Source organism: Pristis pectinata, chromosome 5 (genome assembly GCF_009764475.1).
Source record: "Pristis pectinata isolate sPriPec2 chromosome 5, sPriPec2.1.pri, whole genome shotgun sequence".
NCBI lineage: Eukaryota > Metazoa > Chordata > Chondrichthyes > Rhinopristiformes > Pristidae > Pristis > Pristis pectinata.
Genome location: NC_067409.1, coordinates 94,914 through 112,489, shown reverse-complemented (window position 1 = coordinate 112,489; position 17,576 = coordinate 94,914). Strand labels below are relative to the sequence as shown.

General features: G+C 48.0%; 1 protein-coding gene across 1 annotated transcript in view; it reads left to right on the top strand.

Annotated features, from left to right (window-relative positions):
• Positions 1 to 17,576, top strand: part of LOC127571037 (plectin-like) — a 108,529-nt gene that overhangs the window by 79,627 nt on the left and 11,326 nt on the right. The window contains 6 exon segments of the mRNA XM_052017034.1: positions 2 to 53; positions 56 to 681; positions 683 to 1,321; positions 1,323 to 2,022; positions 2,025 to 2,290; positions 4,653 to 15,650. Of these exon segments, the coding sequence (XP_051872994.1) occupies positions 2 to 53; positions 56 to 681; positions 683 to 1,321; positions 1,323 to 2,022; positions 2,025 to 2,290; positions 4,653 to 14,855 (12,486 nt within the window). The 3' untranslated portion in view covers positions 14,856 to 15,650.

Here is a 17,576-nt window from a genome sequence, read left to right as displayed (position 1 = left end):
TTTGATCCGGTTACGGGCAGAGACAGAGAATGGTGAACAGCAGAGGATGCTCCTGGAGAGGAACTGTACCGGCTGAAGAATGAGGTGAACGAGGTTCTCCGTCAGAGGAAGCTCCTGGAGGAAGAGCTGGCAAGGGTCAAGACTGAGATGGAAGCACTTCTGCTGCTGAAGGTAAAGACGGAGGAGGAGACGAGGTCCAACTCAGAGAAGACCAAACAGATCCTGGAGAAGGAGGCTGAGAAGATGAAGCAACTAGCTGACGAGGCAGCCAGACTGCGAGCTGTTGCGGAGGAGGCCAAACGCCAGAGGCAACTGGCTGAGGATGAGGCAGCCCACCAGAGGAGTGAAGCAGAGAGGATCCTGAAGGAGAAGCTGGCGGCCATTAATGAAGGCACCCGTCTGAAGACAGAGGCCGAGATGGTTCTGAAGGAGAAGGAGGCCGAGAACGAGCGTTTGCGGCGAATGGCTGAAGACGAGGCTTTCCAACGGAAGCTTCTGGAAGAACAAGCCACACAACACAAGCAAGACATTGAGGAAAGGATCTTGCAGCTGAGGAAGAACTCAGACCTTGAGTTGGAACGGCAGAAGGTTATTGTGGAGGAGACATTAAAACACAGAAGGATCATTGAGGAGGAGATCAGGATCCTCAAACTGAACTTTGAGAAAGCTTCAGAAGGCAAGGGGCGACCTAGAGATCGAGCTGACAAAACTGAAGAAGGTTGCCGAGGAGACACAGCGCAGTAAGCAGGAGGCCGAGGAAGAGGCCGAGAGGCAGCGAGGAATGGCCACGCAGGAGGCAAAGAAGAGGCAAGAGGCTGAACGAAAAGTTAAAGAGATCCTTGCTGCAGAGGAAGAAGCTGCTCGCCAGCGCCAGGCAGCACTCGAAGAGGTCGAGCGTCTGAAGAGAAAGTCAGAGGAAGCCTGGAAGCAGAAGGAGCTGTCGGAGCAGGAGGCTAAGAGGCAGATTAGTCTGGCCCAGGAGGCTGCGCAGAAGCGGATTGTGGCAGAGGAGAAGGCCCACCTGGCAATGGTACAACAGAAGGAGGAGGAGCTACTGCAGAGCAAGATCCAGGAGCAGACAGTGGTGGGCAGCCTGAAGGAGCAGGCTGAGCGAGCTAAGAGGTTGGCTGAGGAGGCTGAGCAGGCACGACTGCAGGCCGAGAGGGAGGCGGCCTTCTGTCGACAGCAGGCCGAAGAGGCCGAACGCCTCAAGCTGCAGGCCGAGAGGGAGGTTGCGGAGAAGGCCAGGGCCCAGCAGGACGCTGAGAAGCTGAGGAAGGAAGCGGAGCTGGAAGCTGCCAAGAGGGCACAAGCTGAGCAAGGCAGCCCTGAAGCAGAAGCAAGCAGCTGACGCCGACATGGAGAAGCACAAGAAGTTTGCGGAGCAGACCCTGAGGCAGAAGGCGAGCATTGAGCAGGAGCTGGCCAAGGTCAAGCTGCAGCTGGACGAGACGGACCACCAGAAGGGAGTGCTGGACGAGGAGCTGCAGCGCCTCAAGTCTGAGGTGACGGAGGCCATGAAGCAAAAGAACCAAGCGGAAGGGGAGCTCTTCAAGGTCAAAATCCAGATGGAGGAACTGATCAAACTGAAGAGCAGGATTGAGGAGGAGAACAAGATGCTGGTGCTGAAAGACAAGGACAACACCCAGAAACACCTTGCTGAGGAAGCTGAGAAGATGAAGCAGCTGGCAGAGGAAGCAGCCAGGCTGAGTGTGGAGGCCCAGGAGACTGCCCGGCAGAGGAGGCTGGCTGAAGAAGACCTGGCCCAACAGCGTGCTCTTGCAGAGAAGATGCTGAAGGAGAAGATGCAGGCTATTCAGGAGGCAAGCAGGCTAAAAGCTGAGGCTGAAGTGCTGCAGAAGCAGAGAGATCAGGCTCAGGAGCAAGCAAAGAAACTGTCCGAAGACAAGCAAGAGATGCAGCAACGTCGAGACGAGGAGGCAGAGGAGTTCCAAAAGGCATTGCTGACTGAGCGCAGACGTCAAGAAGAGATCAGTGAGGAAGCACAACAGCTGAAGGCGTTGGTCTCGGACTGACAGAGGCACAAGCCAAGGCGGAGCGGGAAGCTCAGAAGTTCAAAGATGAGGCAAAAACAGATCAGCTTGAAGCTTCATGAAAACTGAGGCAGAGCAGCAAGGAAAAGAACAGCATTTCTAGAGCGACTGGAACTTCAGTGGAACCACAGCAAGCAGGGAGGCCAGTGAACTGCAGATGGCCATTGCTGAGGCTGGAGGAGGAGAAGGAGAAACTGAGGAAAGAGGCAGAGTTGCTACAGTTGAAAACCAAGGAGGTAAAGTTACTACTTCTGATCTCTGACCCCTGCTGACCTGACTTCATTGCACCTAGACAAGATAACTTTATTAGTCACATGTGCATCGAAACACAGTGAAATGCATCTTTTTGCATTACTGAGATCTGAGATGATGACACAGGACACTGTAGACGCAGCATCTGTTGGGGGGGGGTGGGGTGGGGGGGGGGAGGGGAAGGAATTGTTGACATTTCGGGTATGATGGTTTCAAACCAAAACGTTGAGTTCTTCCAGCAGAGTATTTGTTGCCTGGGATGGAGCAGTTCAGTTATGAGGAGAGATTGGAGAGGCTGCGGCTGTTCTCCCTCGAGTAGAGGAGATTAAGAAGGGACATGATTGAGGTGTATCAAACTATGAGGGGTACAGGTAGTGTAGATGGCAAAACCTTTCCCCATGATATAGAGGACATAGATTTCGGGTAAGAGGGAGAAGAGAGGATCTGAGAGAGATTTTCTTCACCCAGAGAGTGGTGAGTACCTGGAACACACTGCTTGAGAGAATGGTTGAAGCTGGGTCACTTACAGCATTTAAGAAATGTCCAGGTGAGTACTTGTTTTGTTTAGGCGTAGAGTGCTGTGGACCAAGTGCTGGGAGCTGGGATGAGTTGGGCTGAATGGCCTGTTTCCATGCTGTATAGTTCTATGACTATCCATGCTGGTGAAACACCGTCTCTAACCCACTGACTAGAACCTGGACAGAAGGGCAATCACTTTCCTGGGGTATATCACAGGCCTCCTAATGATGAGCGGGAGCAAGAGGGAGCAGATATGATGGCAAATCACTGAGAGGAGCTGGAATAAAAGGATTATAGGAGGGATTTTACCTTCCCCAGTATTGACTGTGATCACCTTGGTGTGAAAGGCAAAGAGGGGGCAGAATATTGATGTGCACCTAGGAAAGTTTTTTGAGCCAATAGGTAGAGAAGAGCCAGTACTGGGCCCAATCAGGGAATGAAGCTGGGCAGACAGTGGGAGTGGCTGTGGGTGAAAAACTTAGGGATAGTGACCATAGCGCTGTAAGTGTTCAAGTAGTTATAAAAAGTCCAGAAACTGGGGAAAGGATGATTTGAATATCACAGGACAGGACGTAGTAAAAGTAGATCAGGAGCGGCCACTTGCAGATCATCTACACATGTGGGAGTCTTTTAAAAGTGAGTTCAGAGAGTTTAGGGCCAATGTGGGCCTACTGCTGGTAAATGGGATCAGTACAGATGGGCAAGAAGGTCAGCATGGATGTGGTGGGCCGAAGGGCCTGTTTCTGTGCTGTACAATTCAATAAAATGAAAACCCTTTCTTTAAAGGTGAAGGGTAAGAATGCAAATGCAGGCAAGCTTGGATGTCAAGGGACATTGAGGGTTTGATAAAGCAATGAAGCATGTGGTAGATGTAGACTCTGGGAAGATTAGAGATTAAAAGATCGGTGTTAAAGGGGACTGTACATTGTACATGAATTAATTTGCAGGTACTGCAAGAAATGAAGAAAGCAAACAGAATGTTGGCCTTAAATGCAAGTGAGTTTGAGTACAAGAGTAGAGACAGCCTGCTCCAGTATCTGGGGCTGTGCTAAGGCTGATGTGAAATATCGTGTGCAGATCTGGTCTCCATACCCAAGGAAGGATATACTTGCAACAGAAGAAGTGTAGTAAAGGTTCCAGATCAATTCTTGGGATGGTGGGTTTGTCCTGTGAGGAGAGACTGGGCCTGTCCTCTGCTGCAGTTTGAAGAATGAGAGCTGATCTCATTGAAATGTGTAAAGTTCTTACAGGATGGTTGCAGAGGTGATGTTTTCCCAGCTGTTGTGTCTAAAACTGGGTCAGTTTCAGACTAGGTCTCAGTCATTCAGGACAGAAATGAGAAATTCTATACACAGAGGGTGGTGAATCATTGGATTACAATGGCATTATTTATGAGGCATTTAGACAGACATATGAACAGGCAGGGGATGGAGGGACATAGATTATGTGCAGGCAGATGGGATTAGTTTGGATTAGCATCATGGTCAGCACAGATATGGTGGGGTGAAGGGCCTGTTCCTGTACTGTTCTGTGTTCTCTGAATTCCCTGTCCAAGAGGGCTGTTGAGGTTCAGTCACTCAGTATATTCAAGACAAAGATCAATAAAAACCTACAGATTAATGTGTTTGAGGGATATCAGGCTAGGGCAGGAAAGTAGAGTTTAGGTAAAGGATTGGACATGAAGAGTGGCAGAGCAGGCAGAAGGGGCCAATTACTCCTCCTGCTTCTATTTCTTATGTCCTTATGCTTTAGGGTTAGGGTTAGCTGCCGGATAACTGCCAGATGTTTTGTTGTTGTTGATGAATTTCTTGTTCTTGGTTCTTGCAGATGGAGGCAGGAAAAAAGCAAGAAATTGTCCAAACAACTCAGGTCCTTCAACAAACTTTTCTCAGTGAGAAGGAGCTGCTAATCAAAAAAGAAAAGATGATTGAGGCTGAAAAGAAGAAGTTAGAACAGCTGTATGAAGATGAGCTGGAGAAATCAAAGTCTCTGAAGGACGAACAAATGAAGGAAATGAAGAGGTTGGAGGAAGACAAAGTCCAGCTTCAGGCCAGTATGGATGAAGCCCTAAGGAAGCAGAGAGAGGCTGAGAACCAAGTCCACGAGAAGCAGAGACAGCTTCAGGAAATGGAGAAGAAGAGACAGGAGAAAGAGAAGCAGCTAGCTGATGAGAATCAGGCTCTGAGAGAAAAGCTGGAGCAACTGAAAGCTCAGAAGCTCGAAATTATGGCCAAAGAGACTGCTGTGGTCCAAGCCACTCTTGGAGCTGTTTCAAATGGTAGGGATGTTGTAGACTCTGTCCCTGAGAGTGCTGAGGACAAGCTCTCTTTCAGTGGCCTGCGCCAACCAGTGCCAGCAGCTCGGTTACAACAGGTTGGCATTCTCAACAAGAAACAGCTGGACAAACTGAAGAAAGGCTCTGTCACAGTCAAGGAGCTCTCGCAAAAGGAGAGTGTTCAGAACTATCTACAGGGAAAGAGCTGTGTTGCTGGCTTGATCATTGAACCCTCAAAGGAGAAAATGAGCATTTACCATGCAATGAAAAAGAGTCAATTAAAGCCCACCACTGCCACAGTGTTACTTGAGGCCCAGGCAGCGTCTGGCTTCGTCATTGACCCAATAAAGAACAGGAAGCTGCCTGTCAATGAGGCAATCAGAGAAGGGGTAGTGGGACCAGAGCTACAGGAGAAACTGCTTTCTGCAGAGAGGGCAGTGACTGGTTACAGGGATCCCTACACAGGCAACCAAATCTCATTGTTTCAAGCAATGCAAAAGGACTTGATATCTCAGAGTTATGCAATCCGCTTGCTGCAGGCACAGGTTGCCACTGGTGGGATCATTGATCCAGTCAACAGCCACCGCCTGCCCATGGCCCAGGCCTGCAAACAGGGGATATTTACTGAGGACATGAATGAGATAGTTTCAGGTGATAGTGATGATGCCAAGGCATTCTTTGACCCCAACACACAGGAGAACCTAACATACTTGCAGCTGCTGGACAGGTGTCAAAAGGATCCAGAATCTGGCCTCTGCCTCTTGCCATTGACCAAAGCAGCAGAGACAAGAAAGGGAGGGTATACCATGGAGCAGACACAGGACATCTTCAATACAGCCATTGTATCAGTGCCATTCGGGAAATTCTCTGGGAAAACTGTCACTATTTGGGAATTGATCAATTCAGAGTATCTCACCGAAGATCAACGCCGAGATCTAATCCGACAGTACAGGTCAGGGAAGGTCACCATTGAACATATTATTAAATTCATCATTACTACCATTGAAGAAACTGAGACCAAGAAGCAGCTGCTCTTCACTGGACTGAGGGACAAGGTTCCAGCCAGTGAGTTGTTGGAATCGAAGATCATCGATGAGAAAACTTTTGATGAACTGGAGAAAGGGAAGGCAAAGCCAGAAGATGTGAGCAAGTTGGAGTCAGTGAGGAAATACCTTCAGGGCTCGGACAGTATTGCTGGAGTGTTTGTGGAGCCCACCCAAGAGACAATGAGCTTCTACCGAGCAATGAAGAGGAATCTATTGAGACCAAGAACAGCAGAGAACTTATTAGAAGCTCAGGCAGCAACAGGATTCCTCATTGACCCAGTAAAGAATCGCATCCTCACCGTTGATGATGCAGTGAAGGATGGCCTCGTTGGGCCAGAGCTCCACGAGAAGCTCCTGGCTGCGGAGAAAGCGGTAACGGGATATACAGACCCCTACACTGGGCGTAAGATCTCCTTATTTGAAGCAATGAGAAAGGACCTTGTACCCAAAGACCATGGAATGCAGCTCCTGCAAGCACAGGTGGCATCTGGTGGCATCATTGACCCCACAACCAGCCATCGGCTGCCAGTTGATGTGGCTTACAAGCGGGGAATCTTTGATGAGCAGATGAACAAGTTGGTGTCCACTCCAAGTGATGACACCAAAGGTTTCATTGAACCAAACACAGATGAACGTGTCACCTACCAACAGCTGAAGGAGAGGTGCAGAACTGACCCTCAGACGTCACTTTGCCTGTTACCACTGACAGAAGAAGCAATGAAACGAGTGGACGTCCACCCTGAGGAAGTAACCAAGGACATTTTCCAAAAGGCTGTGGTGAGTGTCCCATCTGGGAAATTCTCTGGGAGAACCGTCACCATTTGGGAATTGATCAATTCGGAGTATCTCACCGAAGATCAACGCCGAGATCTAATCTGGCAATACAGGTCAGGGAAGGTCACCATTGAACATATTATTAAATTCATCATTACCACCATTGAAGAAACTGAGACCAAGAAGCAGCTGCTCTTCACTGGGCTGAGGGACAAGGTTCCAGCCAGTGAGTTGTTGGAATCGAAAATCATCGATAAGAAAACTTTTGATGAACTGGAGAAAGGGAAGGCCAAGCCAGAAGATGTGAGCAAGTTGGAGTCGGTGAGGAAATACCTTCAGGGCTCGGACAGTATCGGGGGAGTGTTTGTGGAGCCCACCCAAGAGATGATGAGCTTCTATCAAGCAATGAAGAGGAATCTATTGAGACCAAGAACAGCAGAGAACTTACTGGAAGCTCAGGCAGCAACAGGATTCCTCGTTGACCCAGTGAAGAATCGGACCCTCACCGTCGATGACGCAGTGAAGGATGGTCTTGTTGGGCCAGAGCTCCATGAGAAGCTCCTGGCTGCGGAGAAGGCGGTAACGGGATACACAGACCCCTACACTGGACGTAAGATCTCCTTATTTGAAGCAATGAGAAAGGACCTTGTACCCAAAGACCACGGAATGCAGCTCCTGCAGGCACAGGTGGCATCTGGTGGCATTATTGACCCCACAACCAGCCATCGGCTGCCAGTTGATGCAGCCTACAAGCGGGGAATGTTTGATGAGGAGATGAACAAGTTGGTGTCCACTCCAAGTGATGACACTAGAGGTTTCTATGATCCAAACATGGATGAGAGAGTCACCTACCAACAGCTGAAGGAGAAGTGTCGAAAGGATGAAAAGTCAGGCCTGCTCTTGCTGCCCTTGAGTGAGAAAGCAGTAACATCCAAAACTGTTTATGATGAAGAGCAGACAAGGGATACCTTTGGGAAGACAACAGTGTCTGTTCCCACTGGCATCTTCTCTGGGAAAACCGTCAGCATCTTGGAGTTGATAAATTCAAAGTATTTTACTGAGGAACAAAGGAAGGATCTGATCCGACAGTACAGGTCAGGAAAGGTCACAGTAGAAAAGATCATCAAAATTGTTATCACGGTGATTGAAGAGGAAGAAACAAAGAAAAAACCACTGCTCCTCTTCACTGGGCTGAGGAACAAAGTTCCGGCCAGTGAGTTGTTGGAATCGAAAATCATCGATAAGAAAACTTTTGATGAACTGGAGAAAGGGAAGGCAAAGCCAGAAGATGTGAGCAAGTTGGAGTCGGTGAGGAAATACCTTCAGGGCTCAGACAGTATTGCTGGAGTGTTTGTGGAGCCCACCCAAGAGACATTGAGCTTCTACCAAGCAATGAAGAAGAATCTGCTGAGACCAAGAACAGCAGAGAACTTATTAGAAGCTCAGGCAGCAACAGGATTCCTCGTCGACCCAGTGAAGAATTGCACCCTCACCGTTGATGATGCAGTGAAGGATGGTCTTATTGGGCCAGAGCTCCACGAGAAGCTCCTGGCTGCAGAGAAAGCGGTTATGGGATATACAGACCCCTACACTGGGTGTAAGATCTCCTTATTTGAAGCAATGAGAAAGGACCTTGTACCCAGAGATCATGGAATGCAGCTACTGCAGGCACAGGTGGCATCTGGTGGCATCATTGACCCCACAACCAGCCATCGGCTGCCAGTTGATGTGGCCTACAAGCGGGGAATCTTTGATGAGCAGATGAACAAGTTGGTGTCCACTCCAAGTGATGACACCAAAGGTTTCATTGAACCAAACACAGATGAACGTGTCACCTACCAACAGCTGAAGGAGAGGTGCAGAACTGACCCTCAGACGTCACTTTGCCTGTTACCACTGACAGAAGAAGCAATGAAACGAGTGGACGTCCACCCTGAGGAAGTAACCAAGGACATTTTCCAAAAGGCTGTGGTGAGTGTCCCATCTGGGAAATTCTCTGGGAGAACCGTCACCATTTGGGAATTGATCAATTCGGAGTATCTCACCGAAGATCAACGCCGAGATCTAATCTGGCAATACAGGTCAGGGAAGGTCACCATTGAACATATTATTAAATTCATCATTACCACCATTGAAGAAACTGAGACCAAGAAGCAGCTGCTCTTCACTGGGCTGAGGGACAAGGTTCCAGCCAGTGAGTTGTTGGAATCGAAAATCATCGATAAGAAAACTTTTGATGAACTGGAGAAAGGGAAGGCCAAGCCAGAAGATGTGAGCAAGTTGGAGTCGGTGAGGAAATACCTTCAGGGCTCAGAGAGTATCGCTGGAGTGTTTATGGAGCCCACGCAAGAGATGATGAGCTTCTATCAAGCAATGAAGAGGAATCTATTGAGACCAAGAACAGCAGAGAACTTACTGGAAGCTCAGGCAGCAACAGGATTCCTCGTTGACCCAGTGAAGAATCGGACCCTCACCGTCGATGACGCAGTGAAGGATGGTCTTGTTGGGCCAGAGCTCCATGAGAAGCTTCTAGCTGCGGAGAAAGCGGTAACGGGATACACAGACCCCTACACTGGACGTAAGATCTCCTTATTTGAAGCAATGAGAAAGGACCTTGTACCCAAAGACCACGGAATGCAGCTCCTGCAGGCACAGGTGGCATCTGGTGGCATTATTGACCCCACAACCAGCCATCGGCTGCCAGTTGATGCAGCCTACAAGCGGGGAATGTTTGATGAGGAGATGAACAAGTTGGTGTCCACTCCAAGTGATGACACTAGAGGTTTCTATGATCCAAACATGGATGAGAGAGTCACCTACCAACAGCTGAAGGAGAAGTGTCGAAAGGATGAAAAGTCAGGCCTGCTCTTGCTGCCCTTGAGTGAGAAAGCAGTAACATCCAAAACTGTTTATGATGAAGAGCAGACAAGGGATACCTTTGGGAAGACAACAGTGTCTGTTCCCACTGGCATCTTCTCTGGGAAAACCGTCAGCATCTTGGAGTTGATAAATTCAGAGTATTTTACTGAGGAACAAAGGAAGGATCTGATCCGACAGTACAGGTCAGGAAAGGTCACAGTAGAAAAGATCATCAAAATTGTTATCACGGTGATTGAAGAGGAAGAAACAAAGAAAAAACCACTGCTCCTCTTCACTGGGCTGAGGAACGAAGTTCCAGCCAGTGAGTTGTTGGAATCGAAGATCATCAACAAGAAAACTTTTGATGAACTGGAGAAAGGGAAGGCAAAGCCAGAAGATGTGAGCAAGTTGGAGTCAGTGAGGAAATACCTTCAGGGCTCAGACAGTATTGCTGGAGTGTTTGTGGAGCCCACTCAAGAGACAATAAGCTTCTACCAAGCAATGAAGAAGAATCTATTGAGACCAAGAACAGCAGAGAACTTATTAGAAGCTCAGGCAGCAACAGGATTCCTCATTGACCCAGTGAAGAATCGCATGCTCACCGTCGATGACGCAGTGAAGGATGGTCTCGTTGGGCCAGAGCTCCACGAGAAGCTCCTGGCTGCGGAGAAAGCAGTAACAGGATACACAGACCCCTACACTGGGTGTAAGATCTCCTTATTTGAAGCAATGAGAAAGGACCTTGTACCCAAAGACCATGGAATGCAGCTACTGCAGGCACAGGTGGCATCTGGTGGCATCATTGACCCCACAACCAGCCATCGGCTGCCAGTTGATGTGGCCTACATGCGGAGAATCTTTGATGAGGAGATGAACAAATTGGTGTCCACTCCAAGTGATGACACCAAAGGTTTCATTGAACCAAACACAGATGAACGTGTCACCTACCAACAGCTGAAGGAGAGGTGCAGAACTGACCCTCAGACGTCACTTTGCCTGTTACCACTGACAGAAGAAGCAATGAAGCGAGTGGACGTCCAGCCTGAGGAGGTAACCAAGGACATTTTCCAAAAGGCTGTGGTGAGTGTCCCATCTGGAAAATTCTCTGGGAAAACTGTCACCATTTGGGAATTGATCAATTCAGAGTATTTCACTGAAGATCAACGCCGAGATCTAATCCGGCAATACAGGTCAGGCAAAGTAACCATAGAGAAAATTATTACAATTGTTGTAACGATTATTGAGGAAAGTGAGGTGAAGAAAAAACCACAAATTACCTTCACTGGACTGAGGGAGAAGGTTCCGGCCAGTGAGTTGTTGGAATCGAAGATCATCGATGGGAAAACTTTTGATGAACTGAAGAAAGGGAAGGCAAAGCCAGAAGATGTGAGCAAGTTGGAGTCGGTGAGGAAATACCTTCAGGGCTCGAACAGTATCGCTGGAGTGTTTATGGAGCCCACCCAAGAGACAATGAGTTTCTACCAAGCAATGAAGAAGAATCTGTTGTGTCAATCCACTGCAGAAGCTTTACTGGAAGCTCAGGCAGCAACAGGATTCCTTGTTGACCCAGTGAAGAATCGCACCCTCACCGTTGATGACGCAGTGAAGGATGGTCTTGTTGGGCCAGAGCTCCATGAGAAGCTTCTGGCTGCAGAGAAAGCGGTAACAGGATACACAGACCCCTACACTGGGCGTAAGATCTCCTTATTTGAAGCAATGAGAAAGGACCTTGTACCCAAAGACCATGGAATGCAGCTCCTGCAAGCACAGGTGGCATCTGGTGGCATCATTGACCCCACAACCAGCCATCGGCTGCCAGTTGATGTGGCCTACAAGCGGCGAATGTTTGATGAGGAGATGAACCAGAGGTTCCTTGATGCTCATGACAATGCCAAAAGATTTATTGATCCCAACACTAAGGAAGATGTCACTTACCATCAGTTGAAGACTAAGTGTATTTCAGATCAAGCAACTGGTCTGTGCCTCTTGCCCATGACAGAAAGCGAGAAGCCAAGTGTGGTTGAAAGCAAGGTCTATAGTGAGACACAGATGCAAAAGGAGTTTGAGAGCACAAAAGTGGAAATTCCTTCAGGGTCTTTGGGTGGGAAGTCTATGTCAGTATGGGAGATCTTACAGTCTGAGTACATCTCAGAAGAGGAGAGGGTCAGACTGACAAAGGAATTTCAAATGGGAAGGCTAACACGTGAGCGTCTCATTTTAATAATCATTGAGATTGTTGAGCAAGTGGAAATACGACGGGGATATGAAATGATTACCTTCAGATGCTTCCGGGGCAAGGTCACTGCCGATCATCTCTATGCCTCGGGAATTATTGATCTGGAAACACTCACCAAACTGAAGGAGAAGCAGCTGACGGTGCAGCAGGTGTGTGAAATGGAGAATGTGAGGAAGTTCCTGTTTGGAACTGGTGCTATCAGCGGTGTGTACAAGTCTGCTGTCAAGGAGGTGTCAAATCTGTATCAAGCAATGAAGAAAGATTGGGTGAAACCAGAAGTGGCTCAGTCCCTGCTTGAGGCCCAGGTTGCCACTGGCTTTATCCTTGATCCAGTGAGGAATAAGAGGCTGACTGTGGATGAGGCTGTGAGGGAAGGTGTGGTGGGTCCTGAACTCCATGACAAGCTGCTGTCAGCAGAAAGAGCTGTCACCGGCTACCGAGACCCTTACACTGGCAAGGTCATCTCCCTCTTCCAGGCCATGAAGAAAGGGCTAATTGTAAAAGACTATGCGGTTAGGTTGCTTGATGCCCAGCTGGCCACAGGTGGAATTATCGACCCACAGTACAGCCATCATCTGCCTCTGGAGATTGCCTTTCAACGTGGTTATCTCGACCGTGAGACCTACAGCCTCCTCACCGAACCTGCCACAGGCGCACAAGGATTTCTTGACCCCAGCACTGATGAGGCATTAAATTATACTCAGCTGCTTGCAAAATGCAAGACTGATGAAAAGACAGGCCATCATCTCTTGAATCTGACGGACAGGAAAAGGTTAATATTCAAAGGTCTACGCAAGCAGATCACGATGGACCAACTCATAGAATCAAAGATCATTGAAAATTCCTTAGCTCAGAGGCTAGAAGAAGGTGAGACCACTGTCGAAGAGGTTAGTGACAGTATCAAGAAATACCTGGAAGGCACAAGTTGTATTTCAGGTGTGTTTGTTGAGGCCTCCAAGGAGAGGCTGTCTATCTACCAAGCTATGAAGAAGGGCATGATCAGACCTGGGACTGCCTTCGAGTTGTTAGAGGCCCAAGCAGCAACAGGTTACATGATAGACCCGATCAAAAACATGAAGTTAACTGTTGCTGAGGCAGTCAAGATGGGAGTGGTGGGGCCAGAGTTTAAGGACAAGCTTCTGTCAGCTGAGCGTGCTGTCACTGGTTACAGAGACCCTTACTCAGGGAAACTGGTGTCTCTCTTTCAAGCTATGCAGAAAGGTTTGATTCTGAAAGACCATGGAATCCGTTTACTAGAGTCCCAGATTGCTACCGGAGGGATCATTGATCCTGAACACAGTCATCGCCTCCCAGTGGAAGTGGCCTACAAGCGTGGGCTGTTTGACGAGGAGATGAACAAGATATTGTTAGATCCAGGTGATGATACCAAAGGTTTTTTTGATCCAAACACTGAGGAAAATCTGACCTACTTGCAGCTGAAGGAGCGGTGTGTTGTGGATCCCGACACTGGACTCTGTTTATTACCACTGAAGGAGAAGAAGCGAGAGAGGAAGACTTCCTCCAAGTCATCAGTCCGCAAGCGACGGGTAGTTATTGTAGATCCCGAGACTGGCAAAGAAATGTCTGTCTATGAGGCTTATCGTAAAGGACTCATTGATCATCAGACATACAGCGAACTGTCTGAGCAAGAGTGTGAATGGGAGGAAGTAACCATATCTTCATCAGATGGAGTTGTTAAGTCAATGATAACTGACAGAAGATCTGGAAGACAGTATGACATCGATGATGCTTTGGCTAAAGGTTTGATTGACCAAGGCTCGTTGGACCTATATCGCTCAGGGGCTTTGTCCATAACTGAATTTGCTGATATGTTATCAGGGAACATGAGTGGATTCCGCTCAAGATCTTCCTCGGTTGGATCTTCATCTTCATATACGAGCCAACAAGCAAGCCCAATGAGAAGCCATGTAGTTGCATGGAGTGACCCTATGGAGGAGACTGGTCCAGTTGCTGGCATCTTGGACACTGATACCCTTGAGAAAGTTTCCATCACAGAGGCAATGCACCGAAACCTAGTGGACAACATCACTGGACAACGTCTGCTCGAGGCTCAAGCATGCACTGGAGGAATCATTGATCCCAATACAGGAGAGAAGTATTCAGTCACAGAAGCAGTTGGCAAAACCCTTGTTGACAAAATTATGGTGGACAGGATCAATCTTGCTCAGAAGGCTTTCCATGGATTTGAGGACCCAAGAACCAAGACCAAGATGTCTGCTGCTCAAGCCTTGAAGAAAGGGTGGCTGTATTATGAAGCTGGTCAAAGATTCCTGGAGGTGCAGTATCTGACTGGAGGATTGATTGAACCAGACGTGCCAGGCCGAGTGTCCTTGGATGAAGCTTTACAGAAGGGAACCATTGATAGCCGCACTGTGCAAAAACTAAGGGATGTTGGGGCCTATGCAAAGTATATAACCTGCCCCAAAACCAAACTGAAGATCTCTTACAAGGATGCGATGGATCGATCTATGATTGAGGAAGGGTCAGGTCTGCGTCTGTTGGAGGCCTCCTCACAATCCACCAAAGGATACTACAGCCCCTACAATGTGAGTGGGGCTGGTTCTTCTGCAGGTTCCCGATCAGGTTCAAGAACAGGATCCAGAACAGGCTCCAGACGTGGAAGCTTTGATGCTACAGGATCTGGTTACTCAATGTCCTTCTCTTCATCCTCCTACACGTCATCCAGCTATGGCCGGAGGTTGCCAGCCAGTGTCCCTGGAGGGAGGGGACTGAGCCTCACTGTCCCTCAGTCCCTCTCTGGCCCAGGGGGGAGCTCTGCCTTCTCCCAGGCCCAGCTCCAGGATGTGGCGATGATATAACACCACTCTCCCTACCCTTCCCTGCCTTGTAACTACCATCCTGCTCCACAACTAACAAAGGTCTACCAACGGCCTCAGTTTAACTGCAAGAAACAGAATCGTTCTAATGGAAAATTTTGCAAATAAATTTATTTTAATTTCCTATCACCTCAGTTCCTCTGAGTTTTAAATAATCTTGAAATTTGAAATGGATCAGATGGAATGTTGTGTATATGTTTGAACTAAAAAGGATCTATTTATGGAACCTTGGTTTGATTCTGTGGGCCGTTCCCACTGGAAGGTTTTGTTGCTATTTGTAGAGCAGGATTATTAACCCCAATCCACAGCTGCCCCCTCCCGGTGATGACTGGGGAGGATTGTAATCTTGCAACCGTAAAACCTTCTCAATGAATGCACTGACTCACAGCGTGCCAGCTATCTCTGCTTTCTATTATGAGACAAATGCTGCAAATATTAATTGAACTATAATAAAGACTTGATGCTGTTAATCCAAATATTAATAAGGTGCAACTTTCAAATACCAAGCCCTGCACTCAGACTGAAGTTCCAGTCTGCGGGAAGAACATTGAACTTTCTTCGCCACATTTGCCACCATTGCACTGACTTGGCTCGAGTAACCATTGAATCTGAGTGAATTCTGACTCCCTGTGTGAACCAAAATTGCTCCATTAAGCCATAAAGACCAATCAGCCTGCCTGTCACTGAGCGAATCTCCTGCATCTATCTGTCCATGTGCAAACCAAGGAATGGTCAAGGCTGACTTGTACAGTTCCATACAAGACCAGAGCCCAACAGGTGAGTAGAATCTCCTGGGAATGCTCTCCCTGATAATGTCTCTTGCACACTCTCTTTCTCTGCTGGTGGATGTGCCTGTGATAGTTATTTATTCTTGAGATGGAAGGTGTGATAGTGATGAATCTTTAACTATGGAATCTGGAGCTCCCTGTGAGATTCTGTTCCTTTCAGTAGGCCCTGCGGAACTGACCACCTTTCATGGGGAAGTGGCTCTAGGCTCAGAGTTCCTGGGCTACATTCAGGAGAATGTTTCCAGCCAGTAAGTTAGGAGAGCAGAAAGAGGGTATTGCTTCATGAACAGAAATAAGGTCTGCAAATAACACTTCTGTTGGAGGTGTTGTGGATAGTGTAGAAGGTTGTCGTAGGTTAAAACAGGATGCAGAGTGGAGAAGTGGCAGATGAAGTTCAGTCCAGAAATGTGTGAAGTGATACACCTTGGCAGATCAAACTTGAAGGCGGAGTACAAGGTTAATGGCAGGATTCTGAGCAGTGTGGAGGAACAGGGAGATTGGGGACCAAGTCCAGAGATCCCTCAAAGCTGCTGTGCAAGTTGATAGGATGGTTAAAAAGGCGTATGGTGTGCTGGCCTTCATCAGTCGGGGGATTGAGTTCAAAGCCGTGAGGTAATGTTGCAGCTCTATAAAACTCTGCTTAGACCACACTTGGAGTATTGTGTTCAGTTCTGGTCACCTTATTATAGGAAGGATGTGGAAGATGGTGCAGAGGAGATTTACCAGGATGCTACCTGGGTTAGAGAATGTGTCTTATGAGGAAAGGTTGAGCGAGCTAGGGCTTTTCTCTTTGCAGCGACAGAGCTTGAGAGGTGACTTGATAGAGGTGTATAAGATTACGAGGGACAGAGTGGACAGCAAGCACCTTTTCCCCAGGGTGGCAATGGCCAATACCAGAGGACATCCATTTAAGGTGAATGGAGGAATGTCTAGGAGAGATGTCAGAGGTAGGTTCTTTACACAGAGAGTGGTGGGTACCTGGAATGCACTGCCAGGGGTGGCGATAGAGGCTGATACAACGGGGACATTTAGAAGACTGAGAAACTTGACTGTGCTGTATTACTCTATGACTCTATAACTCTAATAGGGTAGCTAGGGAGAGAGTAGATTATAGAGCACAGAAAAGGGCTCTTTGGCCCAGCTGGTCCATGCCAACAAAGATTCCCATCTAAGCCAGTCCCATTTGCCCGCATTTGTCCCGTATCCCTCTAAACCTTTCCTATCCATGTACCTGTCCTAGTACCTTTTAATTGTTGTTAATGTACCTGCCTCAACCACTTCTTCTGGGAGCATGTTCCATCTGCAGACCACAATCTGGGTGAAAAAGTTGCCCCCTGGGTTCCTATTCAATCTCTCCCCTCTCACCTTAAATGTATGCCCTCTAATTCTTGATTCCCCAACCATGGGAAAAAACTATGTACATTCACCCTATCTAAGCCCCTCATAATTTTCTCTATAAGATCATCACTTATTCTCCTGCACTTCACTTAAAACAGTCCCAACCTGCTTATCCTCTGACTCAGTCCCTCGAGTCCCGGCAACATCCTCGTAAATCTCTTCTGCACCCTTTCCAGCTTAATGGCATCTTTCCTATAGAAGGGTGACCAAAACCGAACACAATATTCCAAATGTGGCCTCACCATCTTGTACAACTGCAACATAACATCCTAGCTTCCTTACTCAGTACCCCGACTGAAGGCCAGCATGCCAAAAGCCTTCTTCACCACCCTATCCACCTGTGACGCCACTTTCGGGGAACCATGTACTTCTTCCCCTGGGTCCCTCTGTTCTGCAACATTCCACAGGGCCCTTCTGTTCATAAAACATAGAACATTACAGCACAGTACAGGATCTTTGGCCCACAATGTTATGTTGACATTTTATCCTGCTCTTAAGATCTAGCTAACCCTTCCCT